The sequence below is a fragment of the Oncorhynchus gorbuscha genome, linkage group LG18, assembly GCF_021184085.1.
Source record: "Oncorhynchus gorbuscha isolate QuinsamMale2020 ecotype Even-year linkage group LG18, OgorEven_v1.0, whole genome shotgun sequence".
NCBI classification, from domain to species: Eukaryota; Metazoa; Chordata; class Actinopteri; order Salmoniformes; family Salmonidae; genus Oncorhynchus; species Oncorhynchus gorbuscha.
The window spans coordinates 81,469,246-81,495,249 of record NC_060190.1 but is presented as its reverse complement, the minus strand read 5'-3'; the positions used below and the strand labels follow the sequence as shown (position 1 = coordinate 81,495,249).

The 26,004-nt window shown below is 45.6% G+C and overlaps 1 protein-coding gene across 1 annotated transcript; it reads left to right on the top strand.

Annotated features, from left to right (window-relative positions):
• The first annotated feature begins 4,773 nt into the window (after window positions 1-4,773).
• On the top strand, window positions 4,774-25,160 carry LOC124004251 (mimecan-like). Its single transcript, XM_046313034.1, has 6 exons — window positions 4,774-5,169; window positions 14,100-14,190; window positions 17,801-17,965; window positions 20,012-20,214; window positions 20,798-20,890; window positions 23,472-25,160. The coding sequence occupies exons 1-6, from the start codon at window positions 5,020-5,022 to the stop codon at window positions 23,640-23,642; spliced, it is 873 nt and encodes a 290-aa protein (XP_046168990.1). The 5' UTR covers window positions 4,774-5,019; the 3' UTR covers window positions 23,643-25,160.
• Window positions 25,161-26,004: the final 844 nt, after the last annotated feature.

The window sequence follows — 26,004 nt, the reverse complement described above, 5'->3', positions numbered from 1 at the left end:
AATGTGCAGGTAGAGATACTGGGGTGCAAAGGAGCAATATAAATAAATACAGTATGGGGATGAGGTAGGTAGATAGATGGGCTGTTTACAGATGGGCTATGTACAGGTGCAGTGATCTGTAAGCTGCTCTGACAGCTGGTGCTTAAAGCTAGTGAGGGAGATGTGAGCCTCCAGCTTCAGAGATTTTTGCAATTAATTCCAGTCATGGGCAGCAGAGAACTGGAAGGAAAGACGACCAAAGGAGGAATTGGCTTTGGGGGTGACCAGTGAGATATACTTGCTGAAGCGTGTGCTACGAGTGGGTGCTGCTATGGTGACCAGTGAGTTGAGATAAGGTGGGGCTTTACCTAGCAGAGACTTGTAGATAACCTGTAGCCAGTGGGTTTGGTGACGAGTATGAAGCGAGGGCCCAACCAACGAGAGCATACAGGTTGCAATGGTGGGTAGTGTATGGGGCTTTGGTGACAAAACGGATGGCACTGTGATAGAATGTATCCAGTTTGTTGGAGGCTATTTTATAGATGACATCGCTGAAGTCGAGGATCGGTAGGATGGTCAGTTTTACGAGGGTATGTTAGGCAGCATGAGTGAAGGATGCTTTGTTGTGAAATAGGAAGCTGATTCTAGATTTAATTTTCAATTGGAGATGCTTAATGTGAGTCTGGAAGGAGAGTTTACAATCGAACCAGACACCCAGGTATTTGTAGTTGTCCACGTATTCTAAGTCAGAGCCGTCCAGAGTAGTGATGCTGGACGGGCGAGCAGGTGCGGGCAGTGATCAATTGAATAGCATGCATTTAGTTTTACTTACATTTAAGAGCAGTTGGAGGCCACGGAAGGAGAGTTGTATGGCATTGAAGCTCATCTGGAGGTTAGTTAACACAGTGTCCAAGGAGGGGCCAGAAGTATACAGAATGGTGTCGTCTGCGTAGAGGTGGATCAGAGAATCACCAGCAGCAAGAGCAACATCATTGATGTATACAGAAAAGAGAGTCGGCCCGAGAATTGAACCTTGTGGAACACCCATAGAGACTGTCAGAGGTCCGGGCAACAGGCCCTCCGATTTGACACACTGAACTCTATCTGAAAAGTAGTTGGTGAACCAGATGAGGCAATCATTTGACAAACCAAGGCTGTCGAGTCTGCTAATAAGAATGTTGTGATTGACAGAGTCGAAAGCCTTTGCCAGGTCGATGAATACGGCTGCACAGTATTGTCTCTTATCGATGGCGCTTATGATGTCGTTTAGAACCTTGATCGTGGATGAGGTGCACCCATGACCAGCTCTGAAACCAGATTGCATAGCGGACAAGGTATGGTGGGTTTCGAAATGGTCAGTAATCTGTTTGTTAACTAGGCTTTCAAAGACCTTAGAAAGACAGGGTAGGATAGATATAGGTCTGTAGCAGTTTGGGTCTAGAGTGTCACCCCCTTTGAAGAGGGGGATGACCGCGGCAGCTTTCTGATCTTTGAGAATCTCAGACGATACGAAAGAGAGGTTGAACAGGCTAGTAATAGGGGTTGCAACAATTTTGGCAGATCATTTTAGAAAGAGAGGGTCCAGATTGTCTAGCCCGGTGGATTTGTAGGGGTCCAGGTTTTGCAGCTCTTTCAGAACATCAGCTATCTGGATTTGGGTAAAGAAGAAATGGTGGGGGCTTTGGTGGGTTGCTGTGGAGGGTGCCAAGTAGTTGACCGGGGTAGGGGTAGTCATGTGGAAAACATGGCCAGCCGTAGAGAAATGCTCATTGAAATTCTCAATTATAGTGGATTTATCAGTGGTGACAGTATTTGCTAGCCTCAGTGCAGTGGGCAGCTGGGAAGAGGTGCTCTTGTTCTCCATGGACTTTACAGTGTCCCAGACCTTTTTTGAGTTAGTACTACAGGATGCAAATTTCTGTTTGAAAAAGCTTGCCTTAGCTTTTATAACTGCCTGTGTATATTTGTTCCTAACTTCCCTGAAAAGTTGCATATCACGGGGGCTATTTGATGCTAATGCAGAACGCCACAGGATGTTTTTGTGCTGGTCAATGGCAGACAGGTCTGGAGTGAACCAAGCACTATATCTATTCCTAGTTTTACATTTTTTGAGAGGGGCATGCTTATTTAAGATGGTGAGGAAGGCACTTTTAAAGAATAGCCAGGCATCCTCTACTGACGGGATGAGGTCAATGTCATTCCAGGATACCCCGGCCAGGTCGATTAGAAAGGCCTGCTCGCAGAAGTGTTTCAGGGAGCGTTTGACAGTGATGAGGGGATGGTCGCTTGGTCGCAGACCCCTTACGGATGCAGGCAATGAGGCAGTGATCACGGAGATCTTGATTGAAAACAGCGGAGGTGTAACAGAGGTGTATTTGGAGGGCGAAACAGTTAGACATCTATGAGGGTGCCCGTGTTTACTGATTTGGGGTTGTACCTGGTAGGTTCATTGATAATTTGTGTGAAATTGAGGCCATCAAGCTTAGTTTGTAGGATGGCCGGGGTGTTAAGCATGTCCCAGTTTAGGTCACCTAGTAGCACGAGCTCAGAAGATAGATGGGGGGCAATCAATTCACATATGGTATCGAGGGCACAGCTGGGGGCAGAGGGAGGTCTATAGCAAGCAGCAACAGTGAGAGACTGGAAAGGTGCATTTTTAGAAGTAGAAGCTCAAATTGTTTTGGTACAGACTTAGCCTGCAGAGTTCTGTATTACTTTCTATCTTTGCAGTAGATTTCAACACCGCCCCCTTTGGCAGTTCTATCTTGGTGGAAAAAGTTATAGTTAGCAATGGAGATTTCAGGGTTTTTGGTGGTTTTCCTAAGCCAGGATTCAGACAAGGCTAAGACATCCGGGTTGGCAGAGTGTGTTAAAGCAGTGAGTAAAACAAACTTAGGGAGGAGGCTTCTAATGTTAACATGCATGAAACCAAGGCTTTTACGTTTACAGAAGTCAACAAATGAGAGCACCTGGGGAGTGGGAGTGGAGCTTGGCACTGCAGGACCTGGATTAACCTCCACATCACCAGAGGAACAGAGGAGAAGTAGGATAAGGGTGCGGCTAAAGACAATACAAACTGGCCGTCTAGCACGTTCAGAACAGAGAGTAAAAGGAGCAGGTTTCTGGGCCCAATAGCATAGATTCAAGGCATAGTGTACAGACAAAGTTAAGGTAGGATGTGAGTACATTGGAGGTAAACCTAGGCATTGAGTAATGAAGAGAGAGATATAGTCTCTAGAGACCAGGTGATGTCATCGCATATGTAGGAGGTGGAACAACATGGTTGGTTAAGGCATATTGAGCAGGGCTAGAGGCTCTACAGTGAAATAAGACAGTAATCACTAACCAGGACAGTAATGGACAAGGCATATTGATATTAGAGAGTGGTCCTTCTGTAGCTCAGTTGGTAGAGCATGGCGCTTGTAACGCCAGGGTAGTGGGTTCGATCCCCGGGACCACCCATACGTAGAATGTATGCACACATGACTGTAAGTCGCTTTGGATAAAAGCGTCTGCTAAATGGCATATATAGAGAGTGGCATGCGTAGCCAAGTGAACATATGGGTCCAGTGAGTGGTTGGGCTGGCTGGGGACACGGCGATTCAGACAGTTAGCAGGCTAACAAGCTAACAGTTCGTAGGCCAGGGCTAAACAAGCTAGCAATTAGTAGACTGGGGCAAGCTAGCAGTTAGCAGGCCGGGTTAGCAAGCAAGCAGTTAGCATGGGCCAACAGTTACAGACCGTGCAGGTCAGCTAGCAGATAGCAGGCCAGGTTAGCAAGCAAGCAGTTAGCATGGGCTAGCAGTTACAGACCGTGCAGGTCAGCTAGCAGATAGCAGGCCAGGTTAGCAAGCAAGCAGTTAGCATGGGCTAGCAGTTACAGACCGTGCAGGTCAGCTAGCAGATAGCAGGCCAGCTTAGCAAGCAAGCAGTTAGCGTGGGCTAGCAGTTACAGACCGGGCAGGTCAGCTAGCAGATAGCAGGCCAGGTTAGCAAGCAGTTAGCATGGGCTAGCAGTTACAGACTGGGCAGGTCAGCTAGCGGTTAGCAGGCCAGGTTAGCAAGCAAGCAGTTAGCATGGGCTAGCAGTTACAGACCGGGCAGGTCAGCTAGCGGTTAGCAGGCCAGGTTAGTAAGCAAACAGTTAGCATGGGCTAGCAATTACAGACCGGGCAGGTCAGCTAGCAGTTAGCAGGCCGGGGATTGGGGACATTGCCCGGTGTGAAGTCCTGTCTTCAGATGGGATATTAAACAGGTGTCCTGACTCTCTGTGAAAACTTAAGATCCAATGGCACTTATTGTGAGAGTAAAGGTGTTAACCCCGGTGTCCTGGCTAAATTCCCAATCAAGCCCTCATACCATCATGGTCAGCTAATCATCCCCAGCTTCCAATTGGCTCATTCATCCCCCCTCCTCTCCCCTGTAACTATTCCCCAGGTCGTTGCTGTAAATGAGAATGTGTTTTCAGTCAACTTACCTGGTTAAATAAGGTCTAGATAAATAAAATACATTCACGAGAAATGCTCTAACATTGTGATTGTTCTAACATTTAAACGCGCCATATTCAATGAGTGTTGGCCACTCTGCCCCAGTGGCATCTGCCTTGAGGTAAACAATGGAAAAACAACCAAATGATTAACGTTACAACCATGTTTTCTGACAGTCTCCAATCCATCAGAATGGTAGGAGATAACAGTTTGTATAAACTCAGTAGAAGGCGGAATTAAAGGAACATAAATTAGGTTACTCACAATAACCATAGTGACATAGTGACTAGCAGCAGCAGCTGAGTGGAGAGGAGGTGTTTTCCTCTGTCTAAACTTGCAACCAAGGGGTTAAGGTCTGTTCCATAAACTCTCCTGTGCTTCAAGAATCTCCTTGTGCAGGCTTTAAATACTGATTTGACCAATCACATTTTACACACAGCCTGCCACTGAGAAAATAACTTACTACTACTACTACTACTAGCCCATAGCTTGCACTGCCTCCTCACACTTTACCACAGCTTCCAGCTAGGTAACACACCACAGCACAGACACGATGGGAACTGTGAGAGTGTTACTCTTCGTCGTTATACTGTCACCGTGGGTGCTCTCCTTGACTGGGAAACACCAGGATTCAACGCTCCGACTGAAACACCAGGATGTATTGTCCGCTAGAGAAGTTTATCTGGAAGCAAGGAGGTCTAAGGTAAGATGTATTTTTTTTATATCAGTATTCTTTTCCAGTATTGAAAATAATGCCAAGAGTGAGCAAAGCTGGGTGGCTACTTTGAAGAATCTTCAACATAAAACACATTTTGATTTGTTTAAACACTTTTTTTGGTTACTACATGATTCCATATGTGTTATTTCATAGTTGTGATGTCTTCACTATTATTCTACAATGTAGGAAATAGTAAAAATAAAGAAAACCCTGGAATGACTGGTACTGTGTGTATATATACATAGTATATACATATATATATATATATAACAGTTTGTATAAATTAGAGGCAAATAATTAGAGGCAAATAATTACATAACCAGTTGCTTGTTTTATACTTTGAAAACAAATAATCTACTGTCCTTTGAACATTCTATTTTTTAAGGTTGTCTTATTCATGCATTATTTAACAATGCCTCAGCAATAACAACTGGTCTATATTATTATGTCAGTAGCAAATCAAACCAAAGCCATTGGCCTCAGTCCCACTTCACTGTAACAGTCCGGTTTGGATTACAGTCAGAGTCTAATTTCTCTATCCCCTAGTCTAATTCCTGCCGGGTGAAATCTGTGCCATCAATGACTGATTTGAAAGCGGTTGGCTGGACTGTCTGTCCAGAGCTCCAGACTCAGTCCAGACTCATAGTGGTTGTGATTAGTCAGCACAGAAGGGTTCCACTGACCCAGTAGAATGGAGGTTCCACCCAGTAGAATGGAGGTTCCACTGCTGTAGTAGAATGGAGGTTCCACTGCCCCAGTAGAATGGAGGTTCCACTGCCCCAGTAGAATGGAGGTTCCACTGCCCTAGTAGAATGGAGGTTCCACTGCCCTAGTAGAATGGAGGTTCCACTGCCCCAGTAGAATGGAGGTTCCACTGCCCCAGTAGAATGGAGGTTCCACTGCCCCAGTAGAATGGAGGTTCCACTGATCTAGTAGAATGGATGTTCCACTGCCCCAGTAGAATGGAGGTTCCACTGCCCTAGTAGAATGGAGGTTCCACTGCCCTAGTAGAATGGAGGTTCCACTGCCCCAGTAGAATGGAGGTTCCACTGCCCTAGTAGAATGGAGGTTTCACTGCCCCAGTAGAATGGAGGTTCCACTGCTCTAGTAGAATGGAGGTTCCACTGCCCCAGTAGAATGGAGGTTCCACTGCCCCAGTAGAATGGAGGTTCCACTGCCCCAGTAGAATGGAGGTTCCACTGCCCCAGTAGAATGGAGGTTCCACTGCCCCAGTAGAATGGAGGTTCCACTGCCCCAGTAGAATGGAGGTTCCACTGCCCCAGTAGAATGGAGGTTCCACTGCCCCAGTAGAATGGAGGTTCCACTGCCCCAGTAGAATGGAGGTTCCACTGCCCCAGTAGAATGGAGGTTCCACTGCCCCAGTAGAATGGAGGTTCCACTGCCCCAGTAGAATGGAGGTTCCACTGCCCCAGTAGAATGGAGGTTCCACTGCCCCAGTAGAATGGAGGTTCCACTGCCCCAGTAGAATGGAGATTCCACTGCCCCAGTAGAATGGAGGTTCCACTGATCTAGTAGAATGGATGTTCCACTGCCCCAGTAGAATGGAGATTCCACTGCCCCAGTAGAATGGAGATTCCACTGCCCCAGTAGAATGGAGATTCCACTGCCCCAGTAGAATGGAGGTTCCACTGCCCCAGTAGAATGGAGGTTCCACTGCTCTAGTAGAATGGAGGTTCCACTGCTCTAGTAGAATGGAGGTTCCACTGCTCTAGTAGAATGGAGGTTCCACTGCTCTAGTAGAATGGAGGTTCCACTGCTCTAGTAGAATGGAGGTTCCACTGCTCTAGTAGAATGGAGGTTCCACTGCTCCTGTAGAATGGAGGTTCCACTGCCCCAGTAGAATGGAGGTTCCACTGCCCCAGTAGAATGGAGGTTCCACTGCCCCAGTAGAATGGAGGTTCCACTGCCCCAGTAGAATGGAGGTTCCACTGCCCCAGTAGAATGGAGGTTCCACTGCCCCAGTAGAATGGAGGTTCCACTGCCCCAGTAGAATGGAGGTTCCACTGCCCCAGTAGAATGGAGGTTCCACTGCCCCAGTAGAATGGAGGTTCCACTGCCCCAGTAGAATGGAGGTTCCACTGCCCCAGTAGAATGGAGGTTCCACTGCCCCAGTAGAATGGAGGTTCCACTGCCCCAGTAGAATGGAGGTTCCACTGCCCCAGTAGAATGGAGGTTCCACTGCCCCAGTAGAATGGAGGTTCCACTGCCCCAGTAGAATGGAGGTTCCACTGCCCCAGTAGAATGGAGGTTCCACTGCTCCAGTAGAATGGAGGTTCCACTGCCCTAGTAGAATGGAGGTTCCACTGCCCTAGTAGAATGGAGGTTCCACTGCCCTAGTAGAATGGAGGTTCCACTGCCCCAGTAGAATGGAGGTTCCACTGCTGTAGTAGAATGGAGGTTCCAGGTTGGATAAGCCCTGCTTCAGCTGCCAAGGGGCCCAACTCCTTCTGCTAAGGGCCCAGAGGTCGGGGGTCACCCAGCAAACAGTTCAGGCTCCTTGAATGTCCTTGAATATTAGGTAGCATTCCAAAGCTCCAGCTGAATAGAACACAGTTTGGCATTTATTGATTTGACTCATGAAGTCATACAATCTTATTTTAAACCTAACCCTAACACTGCGATCCCTAATGCCTAACCCTAACCTTAAAGCAAAGATTCACCCATATGATGCAAACTCATTATACTCATTATACTGGCTGTATTTCTGCCTGCTTGAACGGAAAATATCTCAGATAAACATGAAATGACCCTGGGAATCGATATAGCATATTTCAGAAATGCACAAAAACTATACTCAAAATGGGTGAATTGTTCCTATAAATTAAGACCAAAAAGCACATTTTAGTTTTCATGAATTTTTACAATATAGGCAATTTTCCTTAGCAGCTGGAAAGTGCTGAGTTCTGCCTCAAGGGCTCATGACAATCAGGCTGGTTCCAGTCTGCTGAGCTCCTTTCCAAACAACATGCCTGGTTTAGCTGCCAAGGGGCCAGGATTCAGGGCTCACTCAGCAAACAGTTAACATTCCTATAACTTTGGGTAACATTCCAATGGAGTCCAAATGTAGTTTGGTTGCTGCGGGAGTCTCCAACTGAGTTGAGGTATGAAGCAGTGAACCCCTATCCAAACAGCAGTCCTGTGTCTGAAGCCAAGGGGCCCTGCTTTTCCCCTTGCTAAGAGGCCAGCGCTCAATTCTCACCCAGCAAACAGTTAACGTTCCTATAATGTTAGGTTATGTTGGAGTAAGGTACTGTAGGTAACCAATGGAGTCCCAAAGGAGCAGAAGCAGTCTAGGAACTCACAGCAGACCTGGTCTGGCAGCCAAGAAAACAGTGAATGCTTCTACAATGTTAGGCAACATTCTAATGGAGTCCTCATGGAGCAGCTGGTTCCAGTCTGAGACTTCCAAAGTCCCTGGTTTAGCCCTCCTCCTCACTCCTCCAAACAGTTCATTCCAACTTTGGGGGCCCTTCCTCCTCCTGCCAAGGAGCCCTCTTCCTCCTCCTGCCAAGGAGCCCTCTTCCTCCTCCTGCCAAGGAGCCCTCTTCCTCCTCCTGTTATGTTGGAGCCAAGGAGCCTCTTCCAGACCTCCTGCCAAGGAGCCCTCTTCCTCCTCCTGCCAAGGAGCCCTCTTCCTCCTCCTGCCAAGGAGCCCTCTTCCTCCTCCTGCCAAGGAGCCCTCTTCCTCCTCCTGCCAAGGAGCCCTCTTCCTCCTCCTGCCAAGGAGCCCTCTTCCTCCTCCTGCCAAGGAGCCCTCTTCCTCCTCCTGCCAAGGAGCCCTCTTCCTCCTCCTGCCAAGGAGCCCTCTTCCTCCTCCTGCCAAGGAGCCCTCTTCCTCCTCCTGCCAAGGAGCCCTCTTCCTCCTCCTGCCAAGGAGCCCCTTCCTCCTCCTGCCAAGGAGCCCTCTTCCTCCTTCTGCCAAGGAGCCCTCTTCCTCCTCCTGCCAAGGAGCCCTCTTCCTCCTCCTGCCAAGGAGCCCTCTTCCATCTCCTGCCAAGGAGCCCTCTTCCTCCTCCTGCCAAGGAGCCCTCTTCCTCCTCCTGCCAATGAGCCCTCTTCCTCCTCCTGCCAAGGGGCCTTCTTCCTCCTCCTGCCAAGGAGCCCTCTTCCTCCTCCTGCCAAGGGGCCTTCTTCCTCCTCCCACCAAGGGGCCCTCCTCCTCCTCCCGCCAAGTGGCCTTCTTCCTCCTCCTGCCAAGGAGCCCTCTTCCTCATCCTGCCAATGAGCCCTCTTCCTCCTCCTGCCAATGAGCCCTCTTCCTCATCCTGCCAATGAGCCCTCTTCCTCCTCCTGCCAAGGAGTCCTCTTCCTCATTATGCCAATGAGCCCCCTTCCTCCTCCTGCCAAGGGGCCTTCTTCCTCCTCCTGCCAAGGAGCCCTCTTCCTCCTCCTGCCAAGGGGCCTTCTTCCTCCTCCCACCAAGGGGCCCTCCTCCTCCTCCCGCCAAGTGGCCTTCTTCCTCCTCCTGCCAAGAGCCATCCTCCTCCTTCCGTCAAGGGGCCCTCCTCCCGCCAAGGGGCCCTCCACCTCCTCCCGCCAAGGGGCCCTCCTCCTGCCAAGTGGCCCTCCTCCCGCCAAGGGGCCCTCCTCCTCCTCCTGCCAAGGGCCTTCTTCCTCCTCCTGCCATGGGGCCATCCTCCTCCTTCGGCCAAGGGGCCCTCCTCCTCCCCCCAAGGGGGCCTCCTCCTTCTGCCAAGGTGCCAAAAAAGCTCAGCGCTTGAATGTTCCATGGACGTTAGGTAGGCTTAAATTCCAAGGCTCATCCCTGGTTCTGAAGCCAAAGATCAGGGCTCACCCAGAACACAGTTAACATTCCTACAATGTTTAGTTAACATTAAAATGTCACATAACTGAGGTTTCTGTCTGGAGAACTCCAAACAGCACCCCTGGTCCAGATGCCAGGAGGTCATGGCTCAGGTTTCTGTCTGGAGAACTCCAAACAGCACCCCTGGTCCAGATGCCAGGAGGTCATGGCTCAGGTTCCTGTCTGGAAAACTCTCATCCAAACAGCTCCCCTGGTCCAGATGCCAGGAGGTCATGGCTCAGGTACTGGAGAACTGGAGGAGTAGTTATTTTACCAGAACAGGCAAGTGAACACCTGGACAGAAACAAGTCATGACTCCTGTGCTCTGCTGGGTTAGGCTTCCAGTGGCTAAATAGTTCAGGGTTAACAGCTACAGTGCCTGGCAAAAGTATTCATCTCCCGTGGCATTTTTCCTATTTTGTTGCATTACAACCTGTAATTCAAATGGATTTGGAATTCATATAATGGACATACACAAAATAGTTTAAATTGGTGAAGTGAAATTAAAAATAACATACAAATTTAAAATAAAAAACTGAAAAATGGTGTGTGCATATATAATCACACCCTTTGCTGTGAAGCCCCTGAATAAGATCTGGTGCAACCAATTACCTTCAGAAGTTACGTAATTAGTTAAATAAAGTCCACCTGTGTACAATCTAAGTGTCACATGATCTGTCACATGATCTCAGTATTTTTCCACCTGTTCTGAAAGGCCCCAGAGTCGGCAACACCGCAAAGCCAGGGGCACCATCAAGCAAGCAGCCCCATGAAGACCAAGGAGCCTCTCCAAACAGGTCAGGGACAAAGTTGTGGAAAAGTACAGATCAGGGTTGGGTTATAAGTGGTTTAAGGGAAACATTTAAATGTCTTGGAATGGCCTAGTCAAAGCCCAGACCTCAATCCAATTGAGAATCTGTGGTATGACTTAAAGATTGCTGTACACCAGCGGAACCCATCCAACTTGAAGGAGCTGGAGCAGTTTTGCCTTGAAGAATGGTTAAAAATCCCAGTGGCTAGATGTGCCAAGCTGATGGAGATATACCCCAAGGGACTTGCAGCTGTAATTTTCTTCAAAAAGGTTGCTCTACAAAGTATTGACTTTGGGGGGTGAATAGTTATACACGTTCAACTTTTCTGTTTTTATCTTATTTCTCGTTTGTTTCACAAGAAAAAATATTTTGCATCGTCCACGTGCCAGGCATGTTGTGTAAATCCAATTATACAAAGCCCCCTCAATTTTAATTCCAGGTTGTAAGGCATCAAAATAGAAAAAATGCCAAGGGGGGTGAATACTTTTGCAAACCACTGTATGGGTAAGAGATTCTGGACTGCTGTTATGCTGCAACTGAAATGCCATTCAATGGAATAATAGAGATAGAGACTTAATACAGACTTCTGGAATAAGAATCTAAACAGCTTTTAGTTAGTTTTACTAAAAGAAGTGAAGAGTGTATACTCCTGAAAGACACCAAAGTCAAACAATGCTAACAAAACCTCAAAGTTGATGTTTCTGCCAGATGGCTAGAGAAGCTGGAAGATCACAGTACATCTGTGCTCTCCAAAATACAACAACGAACTATGACAGAAACAGTCAGATCTTCAGGGAAGCCAATATAAAGTACTTGGTGTTACTGTTTCTCCCACCATATGACCAACTGAACTGAGAGGTTGCGTGCACAGGTATACCGTATGCCAAAATTACAGTAACATCCCGAAAATTCCCAGGTTTTACAGAAATCCCGGTTGAAAGATGTCCGAAATAAAGAGGGATTAGGATATCCGGGATTGTGGACTTCAGAAAGAGGAGGACCGAGCAAGCCCCCATTCTCGTTGACAAGCCCCCATTCTCGTTGACAAGCCCCCATTCTCGTTGACAAGCCCCCATTCTCGTCGACAAGCCCCCATTCTCGTCGACAAGCCCCCATTCTCGTCGACAAGCCCCCATTCTCATCGACAAGGCTGTAGTGGAGAAGGTTGCCTCCACATTGACTCTGTACCGGTACCCCCTGTATATAGCCTCCACATTGACTCTGTACCAGAACCCCCTGTATATAGCCTCCACATTGACTCTGTACCCCCTGTATATAGCCTCCACATTGACTCTGTACCCCCTGTATATAGCCTCCACATTGACTCTGTACCAGAACCCCCTGTATAAAGCCTCCACATTGACTCTGTACCCCCTGTATATAGCCTCCACATTGACTCTGTACCGGTACCTCCCTGTATATAGCCTCCACATTGACTCTGTACCAGAACCCCCTGTATAAAGCCTCCACATTGACTCTGTACTCCCTGTATATAGCCTCCACATTGACTCTGTACCGGTACCTCCCTGTATATAGCCTCCACATTGACTCTGTACCAGAACCCCCTGTATAGGTGGTCCTGTGTAGCTCAGTTGGTAGAGCATGGCGCTTGTAACGCCAGGGTAGTGGGTTCGATCCCCGGGACCACCCATACGTAGAATGTATGCACACATGACTGTAAGTCGCTTTGGATAAAAGCGTCTGCTAAATGGCATATATTATTATTATTATATAGCCTCCACATTGACTCTGTACCAGTACCCCCTGTATATAGCCTCCACATTGACTCTGTACCGGTACACCCTGTATATAGCCTCCACATTGACTCTGTACCGGTACACCCTGTATATAGCCTCCACATTGACTCTGTACTGGTACCCCCCTGTATATAGCCTCCACATTGACTCTGTACTGGTACCCCTGTATATAGTCTCCACATTGACTCTGTACTGGTACCCCCTGTATATAGTCTCCACATTGACTCTGTACCGGTACCCCCTGTATATAGCCTCCACATTGACTCTGTACCGTAATAACCTGTATATAGTCTCCACATTGACTCTGTACTGGTACCCCCTGTATATAGCCTCCACATTGACTCTGTACCGTAATAACCTGTATATAGTCTCCACATTGACTCTGTACCGGTACCCCCTGTATATAGCCTCCACATTGACTCTGTACCAGTACCCCCTGTATATAGCCTCCACATTGACTCTTTGGAGTCTAGTTTTCATAAGTGTGTTGGTCTGTTCCCACCCAGAGAGAGGTAGCAGGTCTGTTCCCACCCAGAGAGAGGTAGCAGGTCTGTTCCCACCCAGAGAGAGGTAGCAGGTCTGTTCCCACCCAGAGAGAGGTAGCAGGTCTGTTCCCACCCAGAGAGAGGTAGCAGGTCTGTGGCTGGGGGAGGACTGTGACTCCAGCATGGTCTGCAGCAGGGGGATTGAACTATTTCCCTACCAAGTGTGGACCCTGCTGGTTTTCTGTTCTGTCTGATAATGAATTTCACACACCTGGTGTCACAGGTCTAAATCAGTCCCTGATTAGAGGGAAACAATGAAGAAAAAAAGCAGTGGACCTGTCTTTGAGGTCCAGAGCTGAATTTGACGGGTCTGCAGTGTTAATCCTAACAGTGTTTTTCTACAGTATTAATCCTAAATGTTACTCTACAGTAATAATCCTAAATGTTACTCTACAGTAAATAATCCTAAATGTTACTCTACAGTATTAATCCTAAATGTTACTCTACAGTAATAATCCTAAATGTTACTCTACAGTAAATAATCCTAAATGTTACTCTACAGTATTAATCCTAAATGTTACTCTACAGTAATAATCCTAAATGTTACTCTACAGTAATAATCCTAAATGTTACTCTACGGTATTAATCCTAAATGTTACTCTACAGTGTGACTCTACAGTGTTAATCCTAACAGTGTTTTTCTACAGTGTTAATCCTAACAGTGTGACTCTACAGTGTTAATACTAACAGTGTGACTCTACAGTGTTAATCCTAACAGTGTGACTCTACAGTGTTAATCCTAACAGTGTTTTTCTACAGTATTAATCCTAACAGTGTGACTCTACAGTATTAATACTAACAGTGTGACTCTACAGTGTGACTCTACAGTATTAATCCTAACAGTGTTTTTCTACAGTATTAATCCTAACAGTGTGACTCTACAGTGATAATCCTAACAGTGTGACTCTACAGTATTAATCCTAACAGTGTGACTCTACAGTATTAATCCTAACAGTGTGACTCTATCCTCCACTAGAGAGAGGCAGCAGCGTTGTGGCTGGGAGAGGACTATGACTCCAGAATGGTCTTCCTGCCTGCTGATGAACCAGACGATGCCCCAGCCTCAGGTAAGATAACTACTTTAGCTTTCTTGTTCCTCCCTCCCTGCCTCTTCCTCCCTCCCCTTCTCCCTCTGTCCATACTGGTCTCTCTCTGCCTCTTCATCCCTCCCTGCCTCTTCCTCCATCCATACTGGTCTCTCCCTTTGACTCTCCTTCTCTCCCTGTCTCACTATCCATCTCCTTCTCTCCCTGCCTCTCTCCCTGTCTCACTATCCATCTCCTTCTCTCCCTGCCTCTCTCCCTGTCTCACTATCCATCTCCTTCTCTCCCTGCCTCTCTCCCTGTCTCACTATCCATCTCCTTCTCTCCCTGCCTCTCTCCCTGTCTCACTATCCATCTCCTTCTCTCCCTGCCTCTCTCCCTGTCTTTGACTCCCTGTCTCCCCATGCCTCTCCCTCTCTCCCTGTCTCACTATCCATCTCCTTCTCTCCCTGCCTCTCTCCCTGTCTTTGACTCCCTGTCTCCCCATGCCTCTCCCTCTCTCCCTGTCTCACTATCCATCTCCCTCTCTCCCTGCCTCTCTCCCTGTCTTTGACTCCCTGTCTCCCCATGCCTCTCCCTCTCTCCCTGTTTCACTATCCATCTCCTTCTCTCCCTGCCTCTCTCCCTGTCTTTGACTCCCTGTCTCCCCATGCCTCTCTCCCTGTCTTTGACTCCCTGTCTCCCCATGCCTCTCTCCCTGTCTTTGACTCCCTGTCTCCCCATGCCTCTCCTTCTCTCCCTGTCTTTGACTCCCTGTCTCCCCATGCCTCTCCCTCTCTCCCTGTCTTTGACTCCCTGTATCCCCATGCCTCTCCTTCTCTCCCTGTCTTTGACTCCCTGTCTTCCCATGCCTCTCTCCCTGTCTTTGACTCCCTGTCTCCCCATGCCTCTCCCTCTCTCCCTGTCTCACTATCCATCTCCTTCTCTCCCTGCCTCTCTCCTTGTCTTTGACGCCCTGTCTCCCCATGCCTCTCCCTCTCTCACTATCCATCTCCTTCTCTCCCTGCCTCTCTCCCTGTCTTTGACTCCCTGTCTCCCCATGCCTCTCACTCTCTCCCTGCCTCTCTCCCTGTCTTTGACTCCCTGTCTCCCCATGCCTCTCCCTCTCTTTCCTGCTGTACTGCCTCGCTGTGTGGGGTAGCAAAGGGAACAGCACTAAATGGACGCTGTCATGCACCACGTCTGCCTGTGTGTGTGTGTCTTTCTGTCTGTCTTTCTGTCTGCTGTGTTTGTGTGGGTGTCCTGTCGGCCTCGGAGAAGACCAGAAACGCACACACGTGCGCACGCACGCACGCACACACACACACACACGAAAGCAACCTTTGCAACTATAATAGCCTAAAAGTGCTATCTGCATGGCACAAGTAATTGTTCCAACAATTGTTTACAGACAGATTATTTAATTTATTGTTGGTCAGAAGTTTACATACACTAAGTTGAATGTGCCTTTTAACAGCTTGGAAAATTCCCGAAAATGATGTCATGGCTTTAGAAGCTTCTGATAGGCTAATTGACATCATTTGAGTCAATTGGAGGTGTACCTGTGGATGTATTTCAAGGCCTACCTTCAAATTCAGTGCCTCTTTGCTTGACATCATGGGAAAATCTAAAGAAATCAGCCAAGACCTCAGAAAAAATGATAGACTTCCACAAGTCTGGTTCATCCTTCGGAGCAATTTCCAAACACCTGAAGGTACCACGTTCATCTGTACAAACAATAGTACGCAAGTATAAACACCATGGGACCGCACAGCCATCATACCACTCAGGAAGGAGACGCGTTCTGTCTCCTAGAGATGAACGTACTTTGGTGTGAAAAGTGTAAATCAATCCCAGAACAACAGCAAAGGACCTTGTGAAGATTGTGGAGGAAATATGTACAAAAGTATCTATATCCACAGTAAAACAAGTCCAATATATCAAAATAACCTGAAAGGCCGCTCAGCAAGGAAGAACCCACTGCTCCAAAACCACCATAAAAACGCCAGACTACGGTTTGCAACTGCACATGAGGACAAAGATGGTACTTATTGGAGAAATGTCCTCTAGTCTGATGAAACAAAAATAGAACTGTTTGGCCATAATGACCATCGTTATATTTGGAGGAAAAGGGGGAAGCCGAAGAATACCATCCCAACCGTGAAGCACGGGGGTGGCAGCATCATGTTGTGGGGGGGCTTTGCTGCAGGAGGGACTGGTGCACTTCACAAAATAGGTTGGCATCATGAGGTGGACAATTATGTGGATATAATCAAGCAACATCTCAAGACATCAGTCAGGAAGTTAAAGCTTGGTCGCAAATGGGTCTTCCAAATGGACAATGACCCCAAGCATACTTCCAAAGTTGTGGCAAAATATCTTAAGGACAACAATGTCAAGGTCCTTGAGTGGCCATCACAAAGCCCTGACCTCAATCACATAGAACATTTGTGGTCAGAACAGAAAAAGTGTGTGTGAGCAAGGAGGCCTACAAACCTGACTCAGTTACACCAGCTCTGTCAGGAGGAATGAGCCAAAATACACCCAACTTATTGTGGGAAGCTTGTGGTAGGCTACCCGAAACGTTTGACCCAAGTTAAACAATTTAAAGCAATGCTAATTGATTGTATGTAAACTTCTGACCCACTGGGAATGTGATGAAATAAATAAAAGCTGAAATAAATCATTCTCTCTACTATTATTCTGACATTTCACATTCTTAAAATGAAGTGGTGATCCTAACTGACCTAAGACAGGGAATATTTACTATGATTAAATGTCTGGATTTGTGAAAAACTGAGTTTAAATGTATTTGGCTAATGTGTATGTAAACTTACGACTTCAACTGTAGGTTGGACATCTGTAAGATTCAAGACCCTTTAATGACACAAAAATCTGTCAGTCAGTCAGTCAGTCAATCCATCCATCCATCCATCCATCCATCCATCCATCCATCCATCCATCCATCCATCCATCCATCCATCCATCCATCAATCATGTGTGTTCTGTGTCTCCAGAGCTGCCCACATGCCTGCTGTGTGTGTGTCTGACCGGCTCTGTGTTCTGTGTCTCCAGAGCTGCCCACATGCCTGCTGTGTGTGTGTCTGACCGGCTCTGTGTTCTGTGTCTCCAGAGCTGCCCACATGCTTGCTGTGTGTGTGTCTGACCGGCTCTGTGTTCTGTGTCTCCAGAGCTGCCCACATGCCTGCTGTGTGTGTGTCTGACCGGCTCTGTGTTCTGTGTCTCCAGAGCTGCCCACATGCCTGCTGTGTGTGTGTCTGACCGGCTCTGTGTTCTGTGTCTCCAGAGCTGCCCACATGCCTGCAGTGTGTGTGTCTGACCGGCTCTGTGTTCTGTGTCTCCAGAGCTGCCCACATGCCTGCTGTGTGTGTGTCTGACCGGCTCTGTGTTCTGTGTCTCCAGAGCTGCCCACATGCCTGCTGTGTGTGTGTCTGACCGGCTCTGTGTTCTGTGTCTCCAGAGCTGCCCACATGCCTGCTGTGTGTGTGTCTGACCGGCTCTGTGTTCTGTGTCTCCAGAGCTGCCCACATGCCTGCAGTGTGTGTGTCTGACCGGCTCTGTGTTCTGTGTCTCCAGAGCTGCCCACATGCCTGCTGTGTGTGTGTCTGACCGGCTCTGTGTTCTGTGTCTCCAGAGCTGCCCACATGCCTGCTGTGTGTGTGTCTGACCGGCTCTGTGTACTGTGAGGAAGTTGTTCCTGAGATGACTGCTGTGCCAACCCTGCCCAAGGAGACTGCCTACTTCTACGCCCGCTATAACAAGATCAACAAGATCACCAATAAAGACTTTGCAGATATCGGTGAGTCGGGGTTGAAACATACAGGAAGTTAATAGATATGAAGTTCACTGATTTCACCAAATGTCCTGGTTGGAGGATTCTCTCCTTGCTTATTTTCACCTATCTATCTATCTATCTATCTATCTATCTATCTATCTATCTATCTATCTATCTATCTATCTATCTATCTATCTATCTATCTTATATCTGGGATATATCTATCTATATATCATATAGCTGGGATATACAGGATTTCTAGAAACCTGGGAAGTAAAACTACTGGAACATGTCCAATATATATAATACTACTGGAACATGTCCAATATATATAATACTACTGAACATGTCCAATATATATAATACTACTGAACATGTCCAATATATGTAATACTACTGAACATGTCCAATATATATAATACTACTGAACATGTCCAATATATATAATACTACTGAACATGTCTAATATATGTAATACTACTGAACATGTCCAATATATATAATACTACTGAACATGTCTAATATATATAATACTACTGAACATGTCCAATATATATAATACTACTGAACATGTCTAATATATATAATACTACTGAACATGTCCAATATATATAATACTACTGAACATGTCCAATATATATAATACTACTGAACATGTCCAATATATATAATACTACTGAACATGTCCAATATATATAATACTACTGAACATGTCCAATATATATAATACTACTGAACATGTCCAATATATATAATACTACTGAACATGTCCAATATATATAATACTACTGAACATGTCCAATATATATAATACTACTGGAACATGTCCAATATATATAATACTACTGAACATGTCCAATATATATAATACTACTGAACATGTCTAATATATGTAATACTACTGAACATGTCCAATATATATAATACTACTGAACATGTCCAATATATATAATACTACTGAACATGTCTAATATATGTAATACTACTGAACATGTCCAATATATATAATACTACTGGAACATGTCCAATATATATAATACTACTGAACATGTCCAATATATATAATACTACTGAACATGTCCAATATATATAATACTACTGAACATGTCCAATATATATAATACTACTGAACATGTCCAATATATATAATACTACTGAACATGTCCAATATATATAATACTACTGAACATGTCCAATATATATAATACTACTGAACATGTCCAATATATATAATACTACTGAACATGTCCAATATATATAATACTACTGAACATGTCCAATATATATAATACTACTGAACATGTCCAATATATATAATACTACTGAACATGTCCAATATATATAATACTACTGAACATGTCCAATATATATAATACTACTGAACATGTCCAATATATATAATACTACTGAACATGTCCAATATATATAATACTACTGAACATGTCCAATATATATAATACTACTGAACATGTCCAATATATACAAAGGAATATTCATTCAGGGATGAAAGAAGGATAACAGATGCACATTTTCATGGCCTTGCGGAGGGTCTGTAGACATCTAAATGCTTCCTTTAGTTGGGCATATGTTTGTGTTTGTGGATGTTATGTGGGCCCCTCGAGGCCTGGCCCTGGCCCTGGCCCTTTACTGACATAAGTAGAGGCACATCTGGATTTAAAGCTGGCGAAACGGAATGTCTGGCAAACTCTCTCGGTCTCTATCCTGGTTTTAGATTTACACTGCGGAAGGGTAGTTCAGAATCATCCATATTTCTGTGTGTACATTTGAAAAATAGTCAAAATATTGCATAACTTACTTTATTTACAGATAAACCATTCCTATCAGAGCATGAGGGCTATAGCTTAGCAGTGCCTTGTGTTAGATAAAACAGCATTTTCGCAATTTTACAACCTCTGATCGACAATTCTATTCTTCTCCAATCTATTCTATGCCAGAGACTCTGAAGAGGATCGACCTGACAGGGAACCTGATCTCTGAACTTATGTTCTATTCTGATTCGAGAATTAGTGTATGTTCTTTGTCCTATGTTCTATTCCATTTTATCTCCAGTGACTCTGAAGAGGATCGACCTGACGGGAAACCTGATCTCTGAGATCCAGGACGGAGCGTTCTCCAAGCTTACCCTATTGGAGGAACTCAATTTGGCTGAGAACCATCTGGTCAAGCTGCCCATGCTGCCTGGCAAGCTCACAACCTTCAACGCCAACCACAATCAGCTCAAAACCAAAGGGGTCAAGGCCAACGCCTTCAAGGTATGTTTCAGTGTAATATACTCCCATGTGGTGTATTAAGACACTCAACAACAACGTTTCCATCCCACTGGGATGTAAGTGGTGTATTAAGACACTCAACCACAACGTTTCCATCCCACTGGGATCTTTGTCAGGTAAGACCGTTCGAGACGTTGTGGGATTGTGTAGCTAGCTACAATGTAAGCCACCTTTGGGTGCTTGACTGTGGCTCGTCAGGTGGCTGCATTTCCAGGACTGCCCTCTTAACATACCCTAGCATGCTGGAAGGATGGAGTTATAAAAAGGAATGAGAAATAATCCTTGTATACTGACTATTAAAAGTGCCAAGAGGATATTTCAAGATGGATCATCATATAGTTAGAATATAATATATCTGGTGGCAGCGTGGCTTAGTGGTTAGAGAGTTGGACTAGTAACCGGAAAGTTGCAAGTTCAAATCCCCGAGCTGACAAGGTACAATTCTGTCGATCCGCCCTTGAACAGGCAGTTAACCCACTGTTCCTAGGCCGTCATTGCCTGGTTAAATAAAGGTCAAATAAAAATGTAATAAGGTTGGTGATTTGTGCTCTGTCTTTTGGTGCAGAAACTGAGGCAGCTGGTTAACCTGTTCCTCGGAGACAATGAGCTGGAGGCCGTGCCAGTGATCCCTGAGAGCGTCCGCATTATTCACCTACAGGTTAGTACCACACACTAGACTCAGACTGGACACTACAGAATGAGTTCAAAATGGCATGCATGGGAGTCTGAGTTTATCCTGACGGGGGTAGCGAAGTTTCAGAAACTTTTTCAAAGTTTCCCAGAAATCTGAGCTCTGATGACCTGAACTGCTTGTCCTGACCCGGAAAAGGTTTTGAAATGGTCAAAAAGCACTGCTCTCTGAGTGCTGTCTGGGGCCTGAGTTTCTCCCGACTAGGAGAGCTATAATGTCTGGGGCCTGAGTTTCTCCCGACTAGGATAGCTCTAATGTCTGGGCCCTGAGTTTCTCCTGACTAGGATAGCTCTAATGTCTGGGCCCTGAGTTTCTCCTGACTAGGATAGCTCTAATGTCTGGGCCCTGAGTTTCTCCTGACTAGGATAGCTCTAATGTCTGGGCCCTGAGTTTCTCCTGACTAGGATAGCTCTAATGTCTGGGCCCTGAGTTTCTCCTGACTAGGATAGCTCTAATGTCTGGGGCCTGAGTTTCTCCCGACTAGGAGAGCTATAATGTCTGGGGCCTGAGTTTCTCCTGACTAGGATAGCTCTAGTGTCTGGGCCCTGAGTTTCTCCTGACTAGGATAGCTCTAATGTCTGGGCCCTGAGTTTCTCCTGACTAGGATAGCTCTAATGTCTGGGCCCTGAGTTTCTCCTGACTAGGATAGCTCTAATGTCTGGGCCCTGAGTTTCTCCTGACTAGGATAGCTCTAATGTCTGGGCCCTGAGTTTCTCCTGACTAGGATAGCTCTAATGTCTGGGCCCTGAGTTTCTCCTGACTAGGATAGCTCTAATGTCTGGGCCCTGAGTTTCTCCTGACTAGGATAGCTCTAATGTCTGGGCCCTGAGTTTCTCCTGACTAGGATAGCTCTAATGTCTGGGCCCTGAGTTTCTCCTGACTAGGATAGCTCTAATGTCTGGGCCCTGAGTTTCTCCTGACTAGGATAGCTCTAATGTCTGGGCCCTGAGTTTCTCCTGACTAGGATAGCTCTAATGTCTGGGCCCTGAGTTTCTCCTGACTAGGATAGCTCTAATGTCTGGGCCCTGAGTTTCTCCTGACTAGGATAGCTCTAATGTCTGGGCCCTGAGTTTCTCCTGACTAGGATAGCTCTAATGTCTGGGCCCTGAGTTTCTCCTGACTAGGATAGCTCTAATGTCTGGGCCCTGAGTTTCTCCCGACTAGGATAGCTCTAATGTCTGGGCCCTGAGTTTCTCCTGACTAGGATAGCTCTAATGTCTGGGCCCTGAGTTTCTCCTGACTAGGATAGCTCTAGTGTCTGGGCCCTGAGTTTCTCCTGACTAGGATAGCTCTAATGTCTGGGCCCTGAGTTTCTCCTGACTAGGATAGCTCTAGTGTCTGGGCCCTGAGTTTCTCCTGACTAGGATAGCTCTAATGTCTGGGCCCTGAGTTTCTCCTGACTAGGATAGCTCTAATGTCTGGGGCCTGAGTTTCTCCTGACTAGGATAGCTCTAATGTCTGGGCCCTGAGTTTCTCCTGACTAGGATAGCTCTAATGTCTGGGCCCTGAGTTTCTCCTGACTAGGATAGCTCTAATGTCTGGGGCCTGAGTTTCTCCTGACTAGGATAGCTCTAATGTCTGGGCCCTGAGTTTCTCCTGACTAGGATAGCTCTAATGTCTGGGCCCTGAGTTTCTCCTGACTAGGATAGCTCTAATGTCTGGGCCCTGAGTTTCTCCTGACTAGGATAGCTCTAATGTCTGGGCCCTGAGTTTCTCCTGACTAGGATAGCTCTAATGTCTGGGCCCTGAGTTTCTCCTGACTAGGATAGCTCTAATGTCTGGGCCCTGAGTTTCTCCTGCTCATACATGATCAAGAAAAACTCCTAGAGCAGGGACTACCCTTACCCAGAGATGGGCAACTGATGGCCCAGAACTCGGAATTTACTGTTGAGAGTAGAGGCTACTGGCTACTGGTAAAATGCATTTAGTTAATAAGAGAGAGAAAGCTGCAATGTGTCACTTTTTGGTCAACTCGACCAAATTCGCATAGATATGTGTTTTATAGATCTGTCATTCTCATTGAAAGCTAGTTTAAGAAGTGGTAGATCTGTTTTATGTGCAGTATTTCTATGCTTCCCATCCTCAAGTTTAGTTTTTACTTTTGGTTTTGTCCACCAGCTTGAAACAGAATAAAATACAAATATTTTTGTTTATGGAAAAATATATTTCACAGTTGTTTAGATGGTACAATAATTGTCTACACTGATTTTGTCACATAAACGGACATTTTTGCAACCAGGAAATGGCGGAGCTATTTCTGCATATTTCACCTTTAAGTACTTTAACAACCAGGAAATGGCGGAGCTATTTCCGCATATTGCACCTTTAAGTACTTTAACAACCAGGAAATGGCGGTCCTATTTCCGCATATTGCACCTTTAAGTACTTTAACAGCACAAATAGTTTGACTGCATGTGTGTGTATGGATGTGTGTATGCAGACCCTCGAACCACTACGGTCCCACATGAGTCATTACCCCAAAGATGCCCATCCCTGTCCCAGAGTAATAGTGATCCTGCTCTTCATCTCTCTTTTCTCTACCATACAGAACAACAACATCACTGATGTCACCTCCGACACGTTCTGTAATGGCAACAACACGTACTACGTCAGACCCAACCTGATAGAGGTGAGGTTGGATGGGAACCCAGTGCTGCTGTCCAAGTCCCCCGACAGCTTCACCTGCCTCAAGTCTCTGCCCGTCGGAAAGTACCGCTAAACAAAATACTCCCTGGGGAAATTTGTCCAAAATTCCCAGGTTTTCCAGAAATCCTAGTTCTTGAATGAGTAGGGAATAAACAGGGAATCCGGAATACTCCAAACAGGATTTCTGTATAACTAGGGGATTTAGGAAAAGTTTTCCAATGTTAATGGACTTCCTGGTTATTAAATAACATTACAGTAGTAAAACAGACAGCTTCTACAGGGCTTTCAGCCAGACAGACACATACTGAATAGATTCAACGCAATTCCCTATTCTACTTGACGAAGACAAGACCATCTGATATGACTGGTCGTCTACACAATTACATTCCATTTCTGTCTGAAAGTTTCTTCTGTAAAAAATTGTGCCCAGGTCTTTCTCAGTGTCTTTCAGAAGGCTAGTGGATTGGGACTGAAACGTTAGCGTGTCACATTAGCAAGCTACGTCAGGCTTCCTCTCTGTGTGGATTGGGACTGAAACGTTAGCTTTTCTCATTAGCAAGCTACGTCAGGCTTCCTCTCTGTGTGGATTGGGACTGAAATGTTAGCGTGTCACATTAGCAAGCTACGTCAGGCTTCCTCTCTGTGTGGTTTCTGACTGAATCTCCTTTACATTTAGACTGGTCTTGAACATAAACTTGAACACATGAATGAGCTCAATGGTCTGAAGCCTTTGTAAATACACCTTTTATTCAATGTCTGCTTCTGCATAATGTATGAATTATGACTTCTTCAAAATGTTGAGTCAAGCTTTTGGCTTTCTGAATTCTGTGAATTACCTTCATGTAAACTGGTTCTTAAGTAGAAGTTGACAATAAATGTATCTTTGAAATACGTAGCCTGTAGTAATGTGAACCTAATGTGTCTCAAAATTGTAAGCTTTGATATTGAAATGGTGGAATCAGAGATTGTATGATCCTTTTCTAAAGTCCTTTTAGAAAAGGATCATTAGGAATTATTACCTGTGGTTATTACCTGTGGTTATTACCTGTGGTTATTACCTGTGGTTACTACCTGTGATTACTACCTGTGATTACTACCTGTGGTTATTACCTGTGGTTATTACCTGTGATTATTGCCTGTGGTTATTACCTGTGATTACTACCTGTGTTTATTATCTGTTATTATTACATGTGGTTATTACATGTGGTTATTACCTGTGGTTATTACCTGTGGTTACTACCTGTGGTTATTACCTGTGGTTATTACCTGTGGTTATTACATGTGATTATCACCTGTGGTTATTACCTGTGATTATTACCTGTGATTATTACCTGTGATTACTACATGTGATTATTACCTGTGGTTATTACATGTGATTATCACCTGTGGTTATCACATGTGATTATCACCTGTGGTTATTACCTGTGGTTATTACCTGTGGTTATCACCTGTGGTTATTACCTGTGGTTACTACCTGTGATTCTGACCTGTACAGTAAAACCCCCAAAATTGTATTTGACCGTGGCTGTGTTTTTATATATTTTAATATAATTAAAATACTTGTAAAAATTAAACCCTGCATGAACGACAACCAAACAAAAACCCATTTTGTTTTTCTGAGTGTAATTTGTAAACAACCACAACCATTTACATTGACACGGTATAAAGAAGTGATTAAGAGCAAGGGATAACTTTCTCCACGATAACAAACTATGAACTGCAAGGAAAGCAAATATCTACGGTTTTAATAGTTTACTACCACACATTCAAACAGTGAAGACCTGGGTAAATAATGTTCCTTTAGGCCAGCCAACTTGGCAGACACCACCATTACTCCAAGTAAACAGGAGAATGGTTTCCAATCCATATTGCTCCTGCAGGTTGATTTCCTTTCTTGATATAAAACATGCTTTCGGACCCTTCCCCCTCTAATACAGACACACAACTCACAATTATCTACAGCTCCCCACCCCTCTCTAACAATCAGAAGCTCAATACAAACTTCTGTATCATACTAGGCAAACTATTTCCACTGATATACAGTATAACAGCTCACCATCAGATATATGCTTTTCTAACAGGGTATAATGATACGAGTATGTTTATACTGTTTAGCCTGATTCTCCAACAAGAATGTGATATCTGGCAAAATATATCACACTGAGCTACTGCTCATCTGTAAGCTTGACAGGGTGGCTAGGGTAGAAGAGGGTAGGCTAGGGTATAGGAGGTTGGCTACGCTACAAGAGGTAGGCTAGGGTATAGGAGGTAGGCTAGGGTATAGGAGGTAGGCTAGGGTATAGGAGGTAGGCTAGGGTATAGGAGGTAGGCTAGGGTATAGGAGGTAGGCTAGGGTATAGGAGGTAGGCTAGGGTATAGGAGGTAGGCTAGGGTATAGGAGGTAGGCTAGGGTATAGAATGGTAGGCTAGGTTAT

What these genes read in the sequence shown, in the direction of transcription:
- LOC124004251 (XM_046313034.1), top strand. Translation starts at nt 5,020, where the DNA reads ATGGGAACTGTGAGAGTGTTACTCTTCGTCGTTATACTGTCACCGTGG. An exon ending in TAAAGACTTTGCAGATATCG is followed by an intron (nt 17,966 to 20,011) that starts GTGAGTCGGGGT and finishes TTTTATCTCCAG; the next exon opens with TGACTCTGAAGAGGATCGAC. An exon ending in TCAAGGCCAACGCCTTCAAG is followed by an intron (nt 20,215 to 20,797) that starts GTATGTTTCAGT and finishes CTTTTGGTGCAG; the next exon opens with AAACTGAGGCAGCTGGTTAA.